Genomic DNA, 23,529 nt, shown 5'->3' on the forward strand with positions numbered 1-23,529 from the left:
TGTGTTGTCTCGTTCGTTGTCGATGTGTTTTTTATCACCTTTGTAAATATTTTCTGATTATGATGTCATTATGATGTACATTTATCTTATTGTATTACTTAGATATGATTCTATATGAAAACATTTTTTGCCCCATCCGATCACTTCCGTTTTACCAGTTCTCCCCTCACCATTTGTCTACTTATCAAATTCCCCATTAACCACGTTATATCTTTTGTCACGTAGTCCTAATCGATCTTGCACACCCACAATTATTTATTATTATTATTCTTATTATTATGAATATGATTATGGTTATTATACAGGGGTACACGTACACACAGAATACACGTTTAGTGCAGATATTTCTAAAAGGGAAGGGAGAAACGTTTACCTTTGTTTGTCTGGTAAATTGGCAGTGGGACGAGAAAATTGAATTCAGTTTGAGCGAAATTGTAAAATGCATTTTAGCGAGTGAAAATGGTAACGTTTGCGCGGAACGATTCTTGAATAAATCGCTAAACTTTGGAATGGTACCAGGTAGAAAGTATTGATAGAGAAGAATTTTTTTTATTGAAACGATATTTATATTTTTCACATGCGACAGAATTTTTCAGTAGCGCATAGTAGTTTTTGTACAAATTGTACAGAACGGTTTTTTTTTCATTTATTATTTGAACAACTAACCGAATTTGGATAACTTTTGTGATCAAAATTTGCATAATGTTTTGAATTTTGTGACACAAAAAGACGTCTAAATTGCATTCAAGAAAGGCAGTCACAGTTAAAATAGATTAATGTCGTTCACATAAATCCTTCTGTCTAGCATAATTGAACTGTGCCTTCAAAAGTTCAGCGACTTACCGTACTATTTTACAGCTCGGTATTCACTCGATGGAAAAGAGACACAATCAGGCTGAAACGTGCATCGTGAAACGCTAAATAACGTGGCAATTTGTAGATCGATTTCGTTTCGCTTGTCACTCTTGCACAGAAGTTAGAAATAGCTGCAGATGGTTAAAAGAGGAACCATTAAGTGACGTGTGACCCTTTATAAGCGATATGTTGACCTCAGCACCACGCGGAACACTCGTTGATGCGTCTACAGATCGGTTGCAAAGTAGCATTCCAAAAAAGAAAAAGGACAAAAATTATCATTCCGAATACAGTGTAATTTTGCAGAAAATCGAGAGAAAGAATTGTAGACGACACCGTCGAAAGTTTCGCACCGTAGTTGAGTCGCTTGTACGCCCCACCCGATTTTTTACGCGATCCCCGTTTGTTCTCCATCTGTTTCTTCGGCTTGTGGCGTAGGATGTAGGATTTGGAATTGTTTGAAATACTATTTTTCGTTTCCTTTTGTTACCGTTACTTTTACTACCTTCTAATCCCTGTTGAAATATACATTATCGTCACTCTGTTTCTCACTCGTATACACCGTGCTTCGTATTATTACCGATGTCGATATTACCAAAAAAAAAAAAACAATATTTCGTTATCTTTATCGTTTTTTCTATCTATTACGTATACACGTATGAGAAACGCATACATGTATGCACATACATTTATGCAGTTTCTAATTATCATTTAAATGTAATCAGAAGTATACAGCCGTGTAGGCAACCGTGTCCGTGTAAATTTGCATATAATAACACAGATCATATATAAATATATATATGTATATGTCTACAACGTCGTATACCGGGTGTCCCAGTTTTTTTCTCGATCAAACTTTGCCGGTGTGTTCTATGGGTATAGGTGAGAGGAAAATGTTATACGAGCATATGTAGTTCGAAGCTTAGTTACAAAGTTATAACGGTAATACGAAGGGAACGATAACGGGTGGGCGGTTATTACGACGCAAAATAGGAATAGTTCAACGATGTTTACGATGTTTATCTAGACTGTTTGTCTGTGTTTTTGGCGATCTGTAGTCGTTGGAAGGTGTTGAATGTAACTTTTGTCGGTGTAATTCTTGTCTTGTATCGCAGCAACCGCAATTCGTATTATCGTTATTACTTTTCAACGAAGCCTCAAACGACCTATGTTCGTATAACATTTTTCTCTCACACATACCCATAGAACACACCGACGAAGTTTGATCGGGGAAAAAAAACTTGGACACCCGGTATATATTTACATACGTATATATATATATGAGAAAAGAAAAATATATATATATAGACATGAAAATATATAGATGTACATATATATGTGTATTTATTACCCTTACCTCCTTCCCCTTAGGATGATGGATGCTGGTGTAACCGTGTAACTTTGTCGTTTTCGGTGTTAGCCGCAAAATCTCTTTTAATGCCTAAAAAGCGCTATAAATGAAACCGGGCCCGTTCACGATACACCAACTAACATGTTTCTTTGTTTCTTTTCTCTGTTTTCTCTATTCCAACACGCGGCCGACCCGCAGACAGAAAGCTGTTCGTGGGAATGCTCAGCAAGCAACAAACAGAAGACGATGTCAGACAGTTGTTCACTACCTTTGGTACAATAGAGGAGTGTACCATCCTCCGAGGACCCGACGGTAGTAGCAGAGGTAAGTGTCAAATATTAAATTCCATTCTAACTTTGAACGATACCGGATATATCCAGAAAATTAGAAATCTCACAATTTTCAATATGTTCGAAACGAGAAAAATGAATAGTGCATTAGTTAGAAGCGAAATCTGTACGTTGAACGAAAAGTAATCGAAACGATGGAATAAACGGCAAGAATCGAGGCTGTCGAGATAAGATAATAGACACGTTCGCTGTCGCTGTTCGATTGAGAAATTGCATTTTATCGTGTCGTGGTAAAAATGTGTGTTTTTGGTAGTTTCGTTCAATACGGAATTTATGTTAAGCATGTGTGACATCGATCCGTTGTCGGAATTGATACGACACACGTGCCATAGTGATAGCGAACGTGTTAAAGAATGAACGCTTCGCTTATTGCAAATATGCACGGCAAAGGAGTCGTAGAAGAATTTGAACATATAGATTATCAACGTGTTATTTTGTGTTACCGATAATGTTACCTGAAATTATAAATGTTCGATGGAATTAATGTTGGAGCTATGTGACGAAATTTTTTGAAGTATGGATCTTGTGCAATATCTGTTCAATATGTATAAAGTAGAAGCTAGAGACCTAGTTCTTTTTTTTTTTTTTCAACACTTTTTCGAAGTTTGAAGTTTTTCCTTCGAACTACGTGAATACTTGCATTTATCTGAGACTTTGCCAATGAATCAATAAATACAAAATTTCTGGCAGCATTTTCATATTTTACCGTGAAATGAGAATTGCGTATTTCCATTTCGATATTAGCCTTTTATTGGATCCATCTGAATATGAAAATTATTTTCATCTAAAAATATTAACGTGTCCTACAAGTTGTTAATTTCACTGATACACTTTGTAGCGATGTTTGAGAAATTAAAATAACAGAGAAGAATATGAAATGTTACTTATTTACGGTTCAGTGGAAGAACGTGTTTTTCGAGATTGAACATGAATTCATTACTCCTACGAGCTTCGTTTGATATTCATTTTTAATACTCCCTACTCTCGATTTGAAACGTCTCGCAAGTCATAATCTGAAACATTTAAATCTGAGAATTTTAGAGCAAGTGAAACAGTATCTCCACGTTCGATCCACGTGTTGGAATAATAAAACTTTAATGGTATTAATATTTATCGTTCAATTTTCAATTTCAAGCTGATATTTCGTATTCTTCTATTTTGTTTTGATTTTTTTTTAATTATTTCATATCGAGCATGTGACTTTATTATGACAGTAGTATTTAAGTGTAAGAGTAAGAAGACTATGATCGTAATCATCGCTGAAAAATATTCTCCTATATTTCGTGCAAATTCACCCTTCGAAACCATTTAAATTATGCACGAAAATTTTCTCGTACCACCACAACTATTCCTAAATTCTAAAGAAACTCAAACACTGTTCGAAACGTCTAACTAGATAAACGATGCTCTTTAAATTGATCAGAGAATAGCGCGAGAAGTGCTCATCTTAAAGCAAGCAATTGCCTCCGGGAATATTCTCACTATCGCGCTCAACTTCGCTAACGATCCGCGGCTAATAACACGGGAAAAGAAGTGACACGATCGCGACAGCGTTTGAAAATCCGCCGTTGTCACGTTTAGATCTTCGCCAGCGAGAAGAAATACGAATCTGTAAAGATCGCTTGTAAAACCTTAACAACTGCAGAGGAAAGGAAAATTTGCAAACGGCGAGGGAAGAATAATTTCTGCCGGGCGAGGCAGAAGGGACTTGGTACGAAAATGAAGACTACTTGTAGTGGAATATCGGTCGAATTTCAAGGAAGTTCGAGAGGGCAAAGGAGAGAAGTAATCGTGCAAAACGACCAATCCTGAAGACATAAATAGCGGAAAGAAAATATGAAAGGGAGAGAGAGATGGGAAACGAAATAGGTTACAGGGAGAGGAACGTTGAAGAAAGAAGAGACGGGGAGAAGAGGCAACGAAGCGCGAGTGTAATTAAATTCCATCTTAAAGTAAAACTCACTTTCAACAGTTAATAAGATTTTGATTCGCAGCCGGTGACGTAACGTGGCCACCCGTCGTCTTTGGCAGGTACCGAACATTTGCAATGTGAATTCACCAGACATGATTGTAGGATGGAAGTGAAAACCGTACTCGAGGGAAAGACTCTTACGACGTTCCGAGGCATGCTCCTTTGCTTCGCGAAGACCGTATTCCTCTTGCTCGTCCGCCACCCCTGTCTAGTTGTACCATGGCCACTGTCCTTGTCCTCGAGTCTTTCGGCTCTTTGTTGAAAAACAGGACCATCGCTTTTCAGGCTCTTTAATTACAATTACACGAACGCGAAATATCGCGATTTTCTTCTGATCGATTGCTAAAACTCGGAACATCGATCGTTTACAAGGATCGCTGATCATTTCTTCCTTCGATGGAAAAAGAGCGTATTCGCCAAAGCTTCGTTTCAGGAAAATCGACTTGGAAGTTTTCGTTATCGCGTTACTCGATGAAACGTAATGCAATTAAATTCAGAAGAGAAGTAATATTTCTTTGATACATCGTATCGAGGACTTTTACGTGTTTTTCCATCAATGACCTCCGTTTCAACGTCGAAACGAGGCCATTTGATCCGTAAATACTGAAATTTTACGGCGAAATTAGTTTCTGTAATCAATAAAATTCGACGAAAGGAAGAATTTAAGGGGGTGAAAGTAGGATTGTGAAATTACCAGGTACGGAGAGGAGAATGTGAAATTGTTCGATACAGGAAGGATTATGCATAATAGAGCACAGTTTAACCGAGGAAAATAGTTTAACGTGCGGACGTATATAAATGGCCGTAATTATAATCGTCCTTAAACGTCTGTAATCAAGTTTCGATGGGTTGAATATGGTTTCCAGAGAAAGGGACCGATCGCTTATCCCGTGCAACTCCGCCGTTACATCCCTCGTACTGGTTCCGTCCTGAAGGAAACTTACCGGAACATGCTTCATCACCGGTCGCCCGGGTTCACTTGAGTTTCATAACTAACTAATCCGCGACGTAATAGAGAGATCAGGAAGATCTCTTCTCTACGACTTCATCTGTGTATCACTTCAGGTCTACCACAGCAGCCAATAGAATTACACGGTTGAGGTTCAGCGTCCTAATTGTAAGCGAGTCCTGTGCTTCAATAATTGCCTCCGTGGAACGTCGAAATTTGGCTGGAAAAAACAAACTGAATTCGAAGTGCTCGTAAATGTTCTTCTCAGGTGAAGTTGGATCGGTTCAATTTTAATAGTTTTCCGGTCACGAAATTCTAAAGTTGAAGCGAAGACGAGTAGGAAATTTGGGAAATAACAAATCTTGCTGTATATTCAAATCTTTTAGCGGGAAGATGAAATATTTGAAGTGAAAATGTGCAAAGTTAAGCGGAAGAAGGGTAATAGTAGCTGCAGGTATACGAATTGGTTGAAAATGAGAAAAAAGGAGGAGTAATAGGGGATGTTTCGCCGTGAGCAGGAATCGTAAGCACTTAAAAGCGACAAATATCCTTCCGTTTCGTAGATTTTGTTAGACAACGTCTCGAAGAATTACAATCTTCTCGAAAGTTATTGGCAGTCTTTTCATTGTTCTCAAATAACTTTCCTTATCGGATGATGCTACCTAGATTGGTAGTTCGAAAGGTAGCGAAAGACTTCTCGGTAACGAGGAGTTTAAGAAGGGAACTCGGTTCGACGACTTTATGGAAAGACACGACGGTTGTCTTCGTCATCGTTCGAGCGGTCCGCATTCCTCCAATGCCATAGTAACGACAGACTCTTCGTCCAATTATTTTTCCCTCGCTTCGAAACATTTCAACACCACTTCAGTGAACGAACTCGTTCTATTTTCTCGTTTCCGTGCCAACGTTTCCTCGCCTCGCCTCCTGTCTTCTTTCCTCCGCCACCCCTTTTCCATTCTCTCTCTTTTCGATTTCCTTCGGCGCGGCGTTTTTCGATGTACACAGAAGAGAGAGAGAGAGAGTGTGGTCGAAACAGGACCACTCCCACGAATACACAACATTATTTCAATTGTGTGAGCGGCAATAATTCATCACGCTAAGAAGATTATAAAATGTTTATGAATAATGGAACGAAATGCTATTCGAAGCGAGTCCAAGGGGGTTCTCTATAGACCGAACGTGGGAGGGTTGCCACGCTGAGATACCACCAGCACTAAAGCCCATAATGCTTACGGAGCCACCTTCGAAACGTGGAGGCCGAACTCTGTGTATCCGCTTATTGTAGCACGGTGTATTGTGAACGTTAAACGAATATTCGCGCAGCAGAACAATTCCGTGTATTAAGTTGTAATAACATTGCGCTTCTATATTTCCGATCCCTCCTTTCGTTTGCGAAACCTCTCCTTCAACCTATTATTCATACCTGGCCTCTCGACTGTCGAGCGATATTATATCATCTTTAAACAGCTTTCGTCGTAGGAGAACGCAAATAATGAGATTGCGCCTTGTATTCCCTTCCTTCCTTCCGTCACAACTATTCCTTTATTTGTCGGCAATAATTCTTCTGTGCGTTCCGATGAAACGTTCTTTTGTGATGCACGTAGTCGGGGAATTGGTCGTCGATTTTTCTTCGATTTGAAATTTTAGTGGAAAATTTGGAAGATCGGCGACAACGTGAGTTGAGGATTGTAATTAATTCGTTTAGAGAAGAAGAATTGAGAATTTCTTATTTCGTCGAATGAAAATTTCCTCTTTCCTTTGTAAAGCGCACTTTTAAAATGGCACTTTCAACGTCACCGTTGTCAGAAAATACGGCAAATTGATGATTCCCTTGGAGTATTAACACTTTGCGGTTCAAATAGTACCGTTTAGGTTCCCTTTATTTCACTATTTCAGAGTATTATTGGTTATACAATACTGAGTTTCGGTGTAATATTGATGCATAAAGAAATGGTTTATTATCATTTGTAATTTATCATTGTACGATATCTGAAGGCAAACGTTCTTACGTCGAGTCTGATAGCAAAGGGTTAACTGACCACAGACGTGTTTTATCATATTTTTACCGCGTTGTATCATACTTTTCCCAAGCAATGGACTTTCCGACGGCGCGGCTAGACTCGCCGTTCCTCGACTTCTGTAGACTCTTCCAGCAGGAGCACTCACGAGCCAAATTTACTCTCCTTCGACACGCTCCACATTTACCCACAACGGACCAAGAAATCTAAACCTATCCGCTAAAAGCACGAGTGCAGCTCATGTCTCCTTAAACATACGCATATCTATCGACTTTCTACAATCTTTGTCGCGACCTCCGGATCACGCAAAGAAGCCTCGGTGATTATCGCCATAAAATGTGCTAGTCACATTTAGACCACCATATACCCCCGATGGACGAACCACGATCGAACAATACAGTTTCTACTAGACCGAAAACACTTGAAGCCGTTACTGGCTAAAATTAAAAACTGAAAATTCACAATTAAAAAATTAAAATTCCGTAAATTCGAAGAAACACACCTTCGGTCGACCAATCACGCAAACCACCTACTGTCTATACATACACCAACACGCCATAGCACACCAGACTTTCTCTAACGAATATCAGCACGTAACATCGTACGCGACACTAAAAATCACGGAAAACACAGTCTTACTGTACTCGTCAACACAAAATCACACTATCGGTGACCTATCCGACAGTTCAGCGCCTCGAGCAACCATCGCGACTCACTTCAATAAAGCACCCCAAATTACCGAAATGGTAATTAAAGAATTACAGAAATTCTAGGCAAACTACAGGTGTTTTTATTAGAAAAACTTATTTTTTTAATATTATAGCAACCGTTGTGAATCCGATATTCTGAATTTTGAATTTTTAGTGTTATATTCGTTAGTAGGGGCCTCGAAAACCCCTAATTACCGAGTTTCAGAAAAATCGGATGAAATCGACTTTTGGCCAGTTTTGGGGGGTTCCTGGCCCACTGTGCGTCGCAATGGAGCTCGACCTAGACCTACGACTCGCGAAAATTCAAACAGAATTGCGGTACCTCGAACGCAACAATCTTCAAATCTTCATCCTCCTCATCTGCCTTAAGGTTAACGCAAACCGTTGTAAAGTGAAATCGCGAAGCATGGTAGGCAGGTACATACACCGAAAGAGGCAAAATCCAGTGGGAATATCGTAATCTTAATTTGGCGGGTAGGAGAGCGAATGACAGATACCTGGTGATATTTCAAACGCCATCGAGAAGGACACTAAATCAAAACGATGCCGCGAAATCGTCGGAAATCCAGACACGGTAGCTTGAATGCAGACACACAAGCCCGAACGGTAAATCATGGGCAGCCTCGTCGAGTGGCTGTCGGAGAGTCCTGGTGCCGGCTCTCGTCGTACGAAGCATTTATTAATCGCTTAGCTCCTAAATCCCGTGGCGCAGCTGGGCTCGAAATGTTTGTACGTATTGCAAAGTAAAGCGCATGAGAGGGGACGCTAGGTCCTCTGGGAGAGGATTAGGTCGGACATATTGAGAGCTTCCACCCGAAAGCACCCTCCTTCTCGAGTTCCAGCCCTTGTTGGAAGGAGAGTGCAACCTGAACAGCGTCCGAACTGCTTATACAAGGAAAATTGTGGCTTTACCAGCGTAAACATGGCTACTACGTCAGACACTTCGCATAATTGTACCCCCGTGTTTGTCGTGATAACGGTTCTATTACCGGTACATCCTATTTTCTGTTTACTCCTGCACTCGCGTCAATTGCTTACTTAGATAATACATTGCTTCGAATTACTTCTGTTCGCCCCTTCTCTCTTACAATTTTCCTGCAATATTGCCAATTACTTTGATACATCGCTGAGATAATCGGTCTGTCGACGACTGGGATTTTATACGGATCTATTTGCGTGTAATTGTTTTTTTTTTTTTCATTTGTAGTTAAGCGGGTTCGTTGGTTGTACAGTTTTGTGGTAATTTAGGTAACTGTTTAATTGCCGTTGGAGACTGAAAAGGTACATTTCTATGTTATTTCTATGTTAGAGAATGAAAGGAAATTGCTAAAGTATGAAAGTTTCAAGAACAGTTTGAAAATTACTTTACCAATAAAGGAAAATTGTTGAAAACTCTTGAAGAGAGTGGTGTTGGTAGTTTATTAGGAGGAGAATTATCATTTCAAGCATATAGGCAGATTAGCTGAACGCAGAGTTTGAGTAAAACAATTGAAACAAAAATATTATCAAATAGTGAAAAGTTTGTATCAAAGAAAATATATTGAAAAAAAGGTAAACGATAAGGGTGTGATTAAATGTTAAATGAATTATGAGAAGGTCAGTTTAGAAAATTATAACAATTTTATTCCAATGACTGGTAAAATTATACAAGTTCCACCTTGTTGTAATAAATTTTTTAAAGATGGTGTGCAATTGTGATTTAAAACTGTTGCATCGAGGGCACAAAATATGATTAACTCGTATTTAAGCTGTCCTTTGTCTAAATTGAAATTTGAAACTTTCAAAGACTCTTTGTTGAAAAAAGTGTGCATTAATATTTGTTACTGTTGAACATTGAACTTTAGGAAACGTTCGAAACGACATGAAATATATTTACCTTTGGAGCGCGTAAGAAGAATTTCACTGAAAAGTAAAGGTTCGCGGAAAATTCTTAAAAATCGTTGCCATTGTTGAACACATTTCGAGCGCGTGCGTGTACATTCGTGGTTACTTTAATCCGGCAGCTTAACTACATTTCGTTTCCACGGCATATTTTAAATCTCGTTTCAATGCAGAATAGATAGAAATACAAGGTTTTTAATACTATTTCCTTTGGAAATTGTATTTTTCCGTATTGTTCCCGGGGAAAAAAAAAACGAAAAAGCAAAATACACATTCTGGAGCTGACAGACGAATTCGTTTGTGTCGTTTAAACGAATTCTGCCAGTCACCTGCATTATCGATTAAAGAAATTTCTGCTTATTATGTTATCGCGAAATCAAATTACAACTAAAACGCGATAAAAAGGAGAGCGAGCAGTAATTAAAGTTGTCTCTGATTTAATCGCCAGTTTTTAATCACATCGTCGATCCGTCGATATTTCCAGCATTAGCAAGGTTAGCGAAGTTTTTTGATATCTCAGCTCATTCGAAACGTGTTCGCCGCTATCAAAGAGATTTGTCAACGGTGCTGCTTTACAATGACACTTTACGTCTATTGTTCCTGTGTCGGCTGTTGTACTACCTGGTTATGATGGATCAATAACGATTCGGTAGTGCTTTCGAATATCGCAACCGAAATTTGTTCAATTTTTTTTTCTAGAAATTAATTAAGACAAACTTCGATTGAAGTCGGCGGTATAAATGTTGTACGAGCAGTTTGTGTCACCGACAGATTTACCAAGGTTTTTACGTGTTTTTTTATATAATATCAAAAATCTTTCGTTTAATAATTATCAAATAACATCGTGATTTCAGTCACGCTATGCGAATAAACTGCGACATAAATCTGGTTCATGCTATCGCTAAGCCGCTGCTGACGTCGCTGAAATTGAACAAAGTTAGAGAATTAAAGAACAACAAATCAAACGATACCAAATTTGTTTGACATCTTGTCACGTTTTCGCTGAGATTGATAATAATGTGTAATCAGAAATCTGTTACGTTGCACTGCGATGATTTGATGGATCTTTTGTCGATAATTTACAAGGTACGTTATTTTTCAGAAGCACTTCAGTAATTTCGTGTAGGAGAATGGTGACTCCACTAAAGGTATAATTAAAGATACATCTGATAAATTAAAAAAAAAAGTGTCTCGCCTTTACTTACTTTAGCTTTATCTACTAAACAGTGCGTCGAACTTCAAAACTGAATTGGCAGTGCACAGTAAGTGAAAAATAATAGTAAATTTTTGTGTAAATATCTCTTAAATTTCTGTGTTTCTGTGTTTTAGCACCCTTTTTCTAAAATTTCTTAGTCATTTAAGAAATTAATGTTTCCTGCGAACGATTGAATTCAATTCCATTCAACAATCGCCAAATAACGCTACACATTCTATGTACACCTTCTCAACTATGAAAAAACTGTCTCAAAACGATAAGATAATCGACAATACAATATTTACGAGATAAGATTCATCATAGTTGTATTAACACGATTCGTCATACGTGAAAAACGAGCAATTTGGTAAGAATCTGAATGAATACGTAGTTGGCTGGTCGAATAAATTCGTAACCTATCGCATCAGGAGTTCCGTCAATATTCCTGAGATTTTCATTCGGGGTCGTTCGCATGAGGGACCAACAGATGAAAAGGGAGACGGAGAAAAAGTTATAGGTAGCCTAGTACCCTTCCGCAGGACAGCTTTTACCCGTCAACCGTAAATACGCTATATTGCCCATAAACCTTTACAGTCGTGCATTACCCATCCTGATTCGATGTGCCCCTTCCGCCTCGTACAGCTCTTCGTTCTGTATTATCGAATAACTAGTGTCGGACGGCTTAACTAGAACGCTTTAAAGCACCGCTTTTCTTACTTCTCCGTTTTTTACGTCGTCCTTCCTTCGCCTTTGTTCATCCTCTTCGACTGAAATTTTCGCTTCTTTGTTTTTACGTGTCTTCATTTTGTGCCGTCTATTTAGACAAATCAGCTGAAATTTTCCGCGTTTCGTAGTTGCGAGTTTGTCGGTTATTTTGGCATTTGTGATAATTAATCGCAAAACAACGTAATTTGGTGACGTTTCTCATTAGCGATTGTGAGGTGAGCATTTAAACTGTTTCCTTATAGCGTGTAGACGTTCGTAATTCTGACAGGCGCAGTTACCGAGATGTTGAATTATTTTTGGGAAAATTACGGATGGAAATTGGAGGACTCGACCTCTTACTCATAAAATAAGTACCATTTGCCTGGAAAATTCACTATTGGCCAGAAAAATGACGTCAAAATCCGACATTAGCGACTCTGAAAATAGCTTTCTTTTTATCATTTTTTTGACCTTTTACAGTTAAAATAGTCATTCTGTAATCATGAGTACCACTTGCACATGATAATTGCAGACCAAAATTTCTGTATTCTTTACGATTAAATGTTCATCAAATTACTATTAAACGTTGCACTAATATCCTTAGTATTTGCCCAGTTTCTTAAATTAAAAGAGTATAAAAGTTCCAAATTTGAACATTGGCAAAGTAATCTACTTATTTTTACTACGAAGCTGTAGCAAAGCTGTTCCAGTTCCGAAACACTTCAAGCGTGCAGAATATTTTCCGAAAGCACAGCCGAGAGGGCATTATACGCAACAGCGAGATTCTCCAGCAATAAAAAGATTACTAATAATTATAACAGCCAAATTCTACAAGTTGCACGAAAATTTATGAACTCGTTAAGCTAGAAATATCATTTTCATAACCTCAGAATGCTACAAGCTTTCCGATAATTTAATAATCCATTGTCGCAAAACTTTCTGCCTGCACAGCTTGATTGTTAATATTACAACAATTATAACAACCATGCAACAAGCGTAACTCGAAGTTTTGCGAAACATTTCAACGATGAACCGAGTATTACATTAAACATGATACAATCACTGTTACGTTCATTTTTATTATCACCTCGACAGAACACTGTTTCTGTAAATATCTCTGCAAAATTCCTGAATTTTTAATAAATATTCATAAAACACGTCGAATGTAAAAATTGCGACAGCAGGACAAAGTTCATTTCCATTTCGTTGCAATCTGTGGATTTTGTTCAACCTAATCGTTAATGCTAATACCTAATTTTATATCGCAATTTCACCTCGTTTCGTAATTGAACATAATGCAACGGACGTCCATAATAGAATTATATGTAGGAGAATGAGGCACGTCGTGTTCTTCCTTCTTTTCCTCTTCTTTACACGCGTTGAACTCTCTCGGCTGGTATACGAATTCCTTTCGATATTCTTACAAGACGATAGGAAAACCCGTAAAGCAAGATACGCCTCTGCCACTAGAACTTTAATAATCTATTTTGCACTTTTTGCAGAGCATGACAGCTAACGGCTGACGTATATTTACAACCACGACCATGTTATAATCATAACGAGGAATTTTACCACTCAAGACTTCGTTTCCATACACTTCTCCTCGTTGTAACAGATTCACGACTCTTTTAACGATCACGTGTCTTATATTTATCACATAATGGAAAAACTGCTGACTTTTTACGTGCTCAACGACGTATAGTTGCGAGTACATCGTAACCTCTTGTATAAAATGGCCTGCTTACTTTTTGTTTTTTACTCTTGCGTTCAGAAAAGAAAAGAAAAAATGCAGATTCGTCTAAAAAATTGATACTTTGACGCACGAGAAGAACTGCTGATCGACGATCGGAATAACTAATTGTTCCTGTTTGCTGGAATACTGAAAAAAAAATCAATAACTCGCTGCATGATTGCATAATACAATCACACGTACATCACGTTTGTCGTTTAGTTCTTTTTATTAGAGAATAAATACACGATCACAAACGAAGCTGATTATTGTCTCTGTTATCTACAATCAATATGGACGCCACATGGGTATTCATAGTTCTCTCTGTATATTTTCAACTTGCGGCCTGTGTGCAGAGTGTGTACAACAGATTTTGTCACCAAGGGAAAATCCACGTATCTGTCAACCAACTAAATACATCACCCTGGTGTATAATCTCTAACCGTTGGAATTCCCTGCACAGCAGCGCGAGGAGAATTGATTTACGAGATGTATTCCTTTTAATCAGTTCGAATATTATAATTCAACCGAAACAATTATGCTGTCCGCGCCATTGGAAACGTGAGCTTTTAAAAATGCTGCCGAGGAAAATATTGCTCAATGGTCTCTAACCAATATTAACAATCAGTTTCCATTCAGATTATCTGCTTTCTTATTGTCGTACGATAACAAATGTACGATTCATCGGGATATAATTAAATCAATATTATAATCATATTATTGTGTCAATTAATCAAATTATGAATACCAATTGCTGCTTGACAATGATTTATGAAACTCATTAGCAGGAACGAATTCGTATTAAGCATAATTGTATTATACAATTATTACGTATACAAAGGAAAATTCGAAATCTTCAGGATTTGTACGTTTATCAATCCATGGTAAATATATGGAATTGTTTTCAAGAACGTGGGAACAAACGTGGATCCTAAAATAGTCGATTTATTCCTATTTTATATCATAATAGCCACACACTCGTTCCCTTCCTATTTCGTATTACCGTTGTAACTTCTTAACGAAGCTTCAAACGACCTATGTTCATATAACATTTTTCTCTCGCCTACACCTATACAACATACCGACGAAGTTTGACAAAGTTCGATCGGAAAGAACCGAGACACCCGGTATGTAGAAATGTTAATAAATACCTGTTGGCATCTGTTGCGCAGCTCGCAAGAGAGAAGTGAAATATCTACGGTGCCATCGGTCGCGGTAGGAAGGCAAGTTTCGCGAGCAAACACAATTGCCCGATTGTTCTATGTCAACATAAGCGCTAAATGTTGAGTGCGTTGAGGTTGCATCGGGCGAAGCAACAACCAGTAATCGGCACCGCAACGTAGCGTCAAAATAGAGAGCACAGGTAAAAGCAGCGGCGATGCAATCAAACAGACGGAATTACTAGGTACAAGTCGTAGGACGGATGATTGGATTGCCGCGCGAAAGAGGCGGCAGAGAGAGGTTTTGGGTAGCGGCTGAATAAAGAGAGTCAGAAAGGGGGAATGGCAGGTAGAGCGACAACCGACCAGCCGTCGTCGAGGTTTATACGCGCGCGCTAACCACTACGCGTCTCTCTCTCTTTCTCTCTGTGCACATGTGTGTACACGTGCCAGACCGAAACAGTGCGTGCGCGCACGCGTTTTGTAAATGCACGTTAATCCGCCTACCGAGTACATTTGCGGCGTTGGTACCGCCCATCGAACCGTCGAATTTTCGTTTCCTCTGTAAAGCTCCCTGTTTGCCGCTCGAACGGGAAAGCAGTCGATGGATGCAGACACACGCGTATACGTAGAGAGGCAGAGGGCATACAGAGACACAGGTGCACCAGAGAGAGCCGCGCCGCGCCGCTGGCAAATCCTGCAAACGATTTCAGTTTTTACTTGAACCATTTTTACGCACCGAAAACGATGGACACGAGACGGGGCGGAGAGAACGAAAGGAACGAACGAGAAACGAAATTATAGTTTGAACGTGGGCTTATCCTTTGGGGGATATTTGATTTACGCCTTTCGCAAACGATCACCGTTCACGGTTTAAACGTAGAATTGTTCTTATCGGTATTACAGCTCATTTTTTTTTTTTTTTTTTTTACCTTCTCTACCTTTCCTGGCCTTTGTCCAAAATTTGCGTTGCGAAATTTGAAATTTAAAGCGCGAGCGTAAGTGTTAGGACACCTGTTATATAGAAATATGATTTAAATTACATTTGTTCGCCATTTTTCTCGCAAGTGTAATTTACGTGTACGAACATACCAGGTGTCCTAATACCTGCGAACCGCCGTGTACACCTGAGAATATAACGGGCGAGCGCGTGCAGCGAGCGAAGCTTGATCCCATAAACCCCGAAGGCGTCACGGTAATTATAAAACTACGGGAAACAATCGTTGGAATACTCGGACCGTGGGTGATCCTCGAAACTGTTGCCCCGGAGGCTTGCAAATCACCCCCTATTTAAATCCACGCTAGTCCCTCCCCCGTCTCCTCCCTTCCATCAGCTACACCCTTCTTTATCCCTCATCTCTTCATTTCCACTTTTGTTCCTCTCTCTCCGTCACTCTTTCTCCTTCTCTCCGAACACGTTCTCGCATGCGCACCTGATAGCACTTGGCGTAGCAGTCACCTTTCATCTTGATTTGATGCAACAGCGTCAAAACCGATGCCTGTTACACGCGTTCACACACTCGTCCCACGCCCAGTTAAAATGTCGAACTTGAAAACCCTCTGAAATTTTCTTCTTTTTCTTCACGTTACTTAATTTTCCACAGAAAAATGACAACGTTCTAATATGAAATTTTACACAGGTTTCACGTTTCCAGCCTCCATGCTCGCGTATCTCGAGGATCGGTTGCGTCGAACGTCTGTCTAATCACGTAACGTTCTACTCGAGAAATAAATTTAACGGGTTATACCTTGTGATATTTTTCAAGCTGGCCTTATCAAGGGTCTTAGGTTGGGAAAGGAGGATATTAAAGGTCGCGGAGGCTCGTAAAACTTGGCGGAACGACGGAGGGGAGAGGTTTGCGGACGGAATCGTCGGGTTGGCACGGTTGGCACACACTGAAAATCCTACGGCCGTGATTGCACGGTAATTCTATTAGGCGGTCGTGCTCTTTACACGTTTCGGGGCGCGAGCGCGCCGGAAATTGTGTTTTTAATTCTGCCTGCTAAATCAGCCGGGGCTAAACAAGTATTAACATTCTTGCGCGACCGGTTACGGCTGCGGCGGGCATAGCGCACGACGAGCAGGAGATTCGGGGGAGGCTGGAGGGAGAGAGAAGAAAAAAGAAGAGAGGGCAAAAAGTGATAACCAGAGGGAATGTAAGGGAAATGCGCGAACATAGACAAAGCCGAAACGAGGCAATCTGCCGTATCTGTGCACGAGGATTGCAGACCCGAGTGTCTGTTCGTGTAGGTGTAGAGGAGTGTCGGCGTGTGTGTAGTTGGGAAAGTCAAAACGTAATACGATTAACGGACATTAAATTGAAATACCCCTTCTGGGAATTCGCGGCTTCTCGCGTCGACGATTTGCGGCGATGTTTTCTGCCGTCCTGGTTTTTTCATTCGGTGTCTGCCACTCTGGTTCTCTCTACGGTTCTCTCTCTTTGTCTGTCCTGTCTCCATGTACACCCATCTCTACCTGGATGTTGCGAGGGAAAAATCACATTTTCTCCGTGACATTGTCGAAAGGGCAGACTTCGTGTTGGGGAGACAAGTTGGAACGTTGGTGAATTTGATTTGTCTGTCGTGCGAGTAGACGCTCTCGTCGTAATATCGAGCGACGTGCGCACTGAAGATATTTAAATAAAACAATACACGCTGTAAATGTGGTAAAAAAGGGCAGACAGAAATCGAAAGGCGTGACGTAAATTGCAACGGGGAAAAGCAGCGATTTGACAGGGGAAATATCGAAATCGCGAATCGGAAGAAATTTAATAAACCAGCCGCGCCCCTCCGCTGTTTCACGGTGTTAAACGTTATAAAGTAACGCTCGTACAGAATTCGAAGTAACCGCGGCAAATGTTTTCGCGAGCACTGTTAAATTCGTCACTTTTTTTTTGCAAAATCGTAAACTTGATTTGTCCCTATTCTAACAGGGTACGTATATTCGTTTTAAAAGAAAAACACACGCACTACGTTTTTGATCAAAAAAAAAAGTATACGTATATATAAGAGGAAAGAAATGTTTGCCTTGAATTTCAGTTAATATCGCGAAATAAAACATTCTACCGTTCTCCGTGTCGGCGGAAGAAAAGCGAAATATCGTTGAAACATCGAAATACTTCATTCCAAACGTACTTTGCCGTTTATTAATCCTGCCAGAGGGCCGACGATTTTATCCAAATATTGGACTTGAACCGGTAATCCGTTTAATGGATATTTGGCTGGTAAAACGTAGGTCGTATAGGATATTAACGTCGAAATGCAGAGCAATAAACGGGCCTCCTGAGTAAAGATTAAATCGGAATACCGGCCGAGAACGTGCTTGCCATTGATATACACGGAATTCACGATCCGCTTTTGAACATGTATATTAAATCGACAGGTACATGAACCATGCGTGATGCTTCCTGTCGGCATGAAATTATACGTTTACCTGTCTGAAAGCCGATACACCTTCGATTTTCCGTTTCTTCCTTCGTACCTAACCTAACCGTTTCAACGTGGTACGTTACACCCTATACGTGTCAAATATGAAACGTGTTACGCCAAACACTTTTCCAAAGTTCACGCGAAAACACACACTGACACGCCTCTAACGTTGTTTCACGCCTGTTGTCCACCTGTGTGCGTATTTCGAGAGATTTATCGTTTATTGAAATTGTCCGCGTTAAACCGACCGCGATCAAGGATATTGCGCATTATAAACGAAAAGACTCCATTGAGGCAAAGACGGAGGGCGGGAGAGATGGGTCACTACGTGACACGGACACGAATCGCGACATTAATACTAAGCGCTCCTTTATTTTCTTTTACGTTCCGACCAGAACGCGGCGACCGCCTCGACGAATTTTAACGAGGACCTCGTCTACGTCCTTGTGAAAATTCCTATCCTCTCCTCTTCACCAAGGCTTCTTTCTCCCTCCCCCCTCACTCGCTCTCTCTTTTTCTCTCTGTACAGCCAGCATCCCCTTTTGCCTCTCTCTCTCCTCTGTTCTTGTCATGCGCCTTTACGGCTTATGTTTCCCCTCCGGTTTCTGTGCACGATTTACACTCCGTCAAGGCAGCTCGCGCGATAGAGAATTTTATGACAGCTTCGTGTCCTCTCTATATTCGAATCGCTCCGGTACGCGCTACCCCTCGAATTGATCACGTTTTTGTAGAGTATGTGCTATCGCGTAGGATATTGAGAGACGTGTACAACCAGCCGTTAGTGACTGCCCGTTAAAGTCTGCTATCGATTCGAGGTGACAGTTGGCGTGTAATGCGAGATGGATTATGAAAAATTACGACTTTCGTAATTTGATTAAATTCTTCTCCTAGCCGATGTGGCTTTTTATTGTTTCCCAACTTTTTGTAGCTGCCTGGGATTAGGGGAAAAAATACTCGGGCTGCGGGCGTAGGTATCAATTTTTTGTTTGTGAATTAACGGAATTTATGGATAATGCGATATTTAATGTGAATTAAGAAATATATAAATATATGAGTTCTTGATAAAAAAAAATCGATCTTAAAACTATCCATAAACTGTAATTTTTTGTATTCTATATACAATTTTCGAGTTTCATTGTTGCAAAGCGAAGGGGAGTGAAATTTATTTTTAACAAATGTTCGTATTAAAAAGGTCCAGTTCCTTTTACAAAATTCCCTCTCTGAATACTCAACAATTTGGTATTGTATCTTCGTAGCCTGACAAAGGTTGGGCTACTGTTCAGTCCGTTCTCCACCCCGAAGTAAGAACGATCACCATTTTTGGGAGGCAATGACATGTTCCCTGCTGATGAAACCTTAGGGCGAGGACGCTACGGGACGAAGGGCTACCAAAAGGAAAATCAATGTGGTGAATGAGCTTCGAACATAGCAGCCTGTCGGGCTATCGCTACGCTAGGGTAACTCGTATTAGGGTGAATTCTGTGCCACGTAAGCATGCACAGGGTGGCGAAGAAACGTGAATTATACTCGAAATGTGTGCCAGATACTGTCGCGTTATTCTCGAAAATATTTTGCTGCCTGAACCTTCTTTCTTTGGAAGAAAATATAGTAAGCTGAAATTTTCATTGAATAATTATTTAGAAAAATGATTTTGCTGGTTAGTTAATGTTCGCTCGTTCTAGGGGAATCGTGATATATGAAATCGAATTAATAAACATCAATTTGCATCGAAAGTACGACTTTCTACACAATTACATGCTCAAAATTGGAAAATTCAGATAACATATCATTCGTAAATTTGGCATAATAATTAAACATAGCTTGTACCATTAATTGGAACAGTTTCAATACGTGCATATCATCCAATAACAGTTTATTAATTATACAAAACATAACGAAACGTTACTTCAAGTGCAAAAGCACTTTAATCATTCCACAAACGGCGACGTTTCAAAGTATCAAAAAAAAAAAAAAAAAAAAAAAAAAAATAGCAACTTAGAAATATAATAATCATGTGTCTATAGAAAACATGTTACACCGCGTTACATTATATTTCTTAAATAAACCCTCTAACACGGATTGAATTGTCACGTAGAATATTGCAGGCGCACCATGTCGAGCGTTGAAATCACTGCGTCACTGTAATTTCGTTCGGGTGTGAACGGCACGTTTCAAGTCTTGCAACAATGACTCACATCACCCCTAATTCAAATCAAACTTGCGCCACGATCGTACATAATTTCTCATCGAAGAAGAACCAAGACACTATCCGTACAACAGCAGAAGATAAAACTTAACGAATGCGAAGATTTAAAGAAAAGAAGAAAACTGTAATAAGGGCGTAACGGTGGTTCCTTTTTAATGTATTTACAGAACAGGCGAGTGAGTTGAAGGGAAAGAAAGCCACCGTCTTTTCCACATCCGTTTGTAAGGGTGCGGTTGTGAAACACGGGGGAGTTCGACCCTTCTCTCGTCGAAGCCAACCCTAAATGGTAGCTCGCCAAGTGTGCTAACACCCTCTCCTGTCCTCTTCTCTCTTCAACGCCGCCCACCCTTTCGTGACACGCACGTCAGGTTCCATTCAATGCGCCGGCTACACGTACTGCACACGCGGCTTTGCACACGATACTTGCAAACACTTTGCATTCGTAAACATGCGTAAACAACAACGGCGGTTTCACACCTAAGGTACAAACCGTGCCGAAACTGTACGGCCGAGCGTCGAGCGTGAGAGGGAAGCTGTTATGGATTGTACTTCACTTCGAGATTAAGTTCACGCAACTTCGTGTTTACCGGATGAATTAATTAAAACACGTTCTGTTTGGGGAACGTTTAATACCGATATTACGGACAATTCCTTTTTCTGATATTAAATTTAATACCGTGCATCGTGTGTGTCTGTGTGTGGTATAGCATGTATACCTGTGGTATACCTGTTTGAACAATTTCAACGAAGTTTTCGATTTTATATTAAACGATGATTCTGTTAAAAGTATTAATTAAAAGCGTGGGGATTATGTACAACCGAGAAATTTTACGTTAAATATAAAAATACAGGGTAAACAGAGAAGTGTTTCGTATAGAAACTGCAGAGTGTATTTTCGTTATAACTTTTTAACGAAGCTTCAAACGACCTATGTTCACATAACATTTTCTTCTTACTTATACCCGTAGAACACACCGACGAAGTTTGAGAAAGTTCGATCGAGAAAAATTGGGACACCCGGTATGTAGGAGTGAACATTGCATATTTCTCTCAGCTCGCAATTATTTGTTACGGGATAAATTGAAGTTGTGGAAGAGGAGATACCTAAATCGTGCTTCACGATACAACTAAGAACAACTCAGAAGAAATATAGCGGCCAAGAAGAAGAGCTGACATCGTATACTTACCCCGGCTAGGTTCGATTCAAAGGCTCAGGCTCGTATCGCCGGAGGTCAAGTGTCGATAACAGTGCACGGTATATATGTTGCTTATAGATTCGCCGAGATGCCCTTGGCGATCGAGAGTCAATAGAAATACGTGGCAAACAAAAGGTTTTGCATCAGTTGGATTAGATTGGATATAGTTGGGGATATTGTTTGAATTGAAAACCAGCGTGCAGCAGTTCAGTTTGCTTCGACCACAACTCTTTGATAGGGCTGCGTGTCTTTGACGAAAATTCACGATAGTTTCAGTACCCGTGCAGTTTCGTATCTTCGTCGAAAAAGAAACAGCAATATCGGAACCTTTTTCTTTCCCGACTGTCTTCCAATAGAATAAAAAGGTTGTTCGTATAAACTGTCAAAGGAAGAGTGCATCGTAATCACGAATGTTTCGACTGATCGTGATCTTCTGATTAATTTGAGAATAAAACGCGAATCAGAGGATTATAAAGATAAGAAATTAATAAAATCTGGTTTTGAAAAATGACAAAATTGATAAGAAGGAAATTAATTAAAGCTTGGGAGATAAGAATGTTTTCACGGTTTGAAAACATATTTAGATTCACGCGATTGTGAGTAATTCTCTGTGCAAATGAACAATTCTGCTACGGTATAAGAGGAAATATAGAGTGCAATTTTTAATTGGTTCTCGAATAACAGTCTGAATAACTGGCTCTCCTCGGTTACAGAGCCAAAGTTTTATAGACAGTGATTTTGAAGTTCCCGCGCTATCTACAGTCAACTTTCCTCTTTTTAACTCATAATATCTTCAGCCATAATCTCGTCCCGTTTAGATTAAAAAACTCCATCAAAAACGTGATTAAAGATTAGGTACCCTATCGACCTTTTTACATGAACCGTGGATTTTACTTTGATCGGTTAAAACTTGAAGTTCATTAGAATCTCATTAAACTGCCAACTTGCTTATCTTCCAGTCGAATATTTCACTGGCTAACATTGCATTTTTGTTCAAATTTCGAACAATGAGAATTTAAAAAAAAATAAAGAAAATGCTCTTCGAAATTTTGTTCGAAACAATTTCAAGCTTCGTTATAATTATTTTTTAATTGAAAATTAAAAGCTTTAAAATTTTTTTTATCTCGATATAATAAAATAGAAGGAATTAAGTATTTATAAAATCACTTGCGAATGTTTTTACGTAAAATGTTGAAATTTTTTTGAAGAAATTATTATACGTATTAGCAAAAAAGTTCCCGGCGAAGGACTTTCAATTTCAGCTCGAGTAAAAGGGCTTTTGTGGTGCGTACTGGCAATAAGCGGGAGTCCATCGTTCTTACTGACCATTCAGCACTATAAAGGGTGCTCAAATATTGATTCGGTTGGCAATTATGAGTGGTTTTTCACTGGGTCTCTACAGCCATACCTTTCGGTAGTTCTCCAGCTCCGCTTAATTACGGAATGTTTGCGTTTCTCAAAATTAAACTCCTACCGGTCAGAGCAGCGCATCGCGGTAGCCTTCGGGCTACTCTAAACAAATTTACATCAAACTGGGGAACGTGCCACAATAATCGATTATAATCCTTCGACCGAAGTTGCTTCTATTTCTTTGTTTCCATTTCCCATCGGACACGTAGCTTTCTGTCGCTCTTACCTTGCATTGAAACATAATATCTGAAAGACAGTGCTTTAAAAGTAATTTTACATTTTAAAAAACATCACGCTTACGATAAAAACAAATTAACTATGATACAAGTAAGAAGAGAACCATTCCTCGTGAGAAAATAATTTGAAATTCCAGGATCAATTCTGAAATTCGTTAAAAATTTTGAACGACTGCG

General features: G+C 39.5%; 1 protein-coding gene across 1 annotated transcript in view; it reads left to right on the plus strand.

Annotated features, from left to right (window-relative positions):
- The window catches only part of LOC108571953 (CUGBP Elav-like family member 4), a 69,428-nt gene that overhangs the window by 1,483 nt on the left and 44,416 nt on the right, over positions 1 to 23,529 (plus strand). Inside the window, exon 2 of the mRNA XM_017934110.1 lies at positions 2,405 to 2,530. Within this exon, the coding sequence (XP_017789599.1) occupies positions 2,425 to 2,530 (106 nt within the window). The 5' untranslated portion in view covers positions 2,405 to 2,424. The remainder of the gene's footprint in view (positions 1 to 2,404; positions 2,531 to 23,529) is intronic.

The sequence above is a fragment of the Habropoda laboriosa genome, unplaced genomic scaffold, assembly GCF_001263275.1.
Source record: "Habropoda laboriosa isolate 0110345459 unplaced genomic scaffold, ASM126327v1 scaffold67, whole genome shotgun sequence".
Classification (NCBI taxonomy): domain Eukaryota; kingdom Metazoa; phylum Arthropoda; class Insecta; order Hymenoptera; family Apidae; genus Habropoda; species Habropoda laboriosa.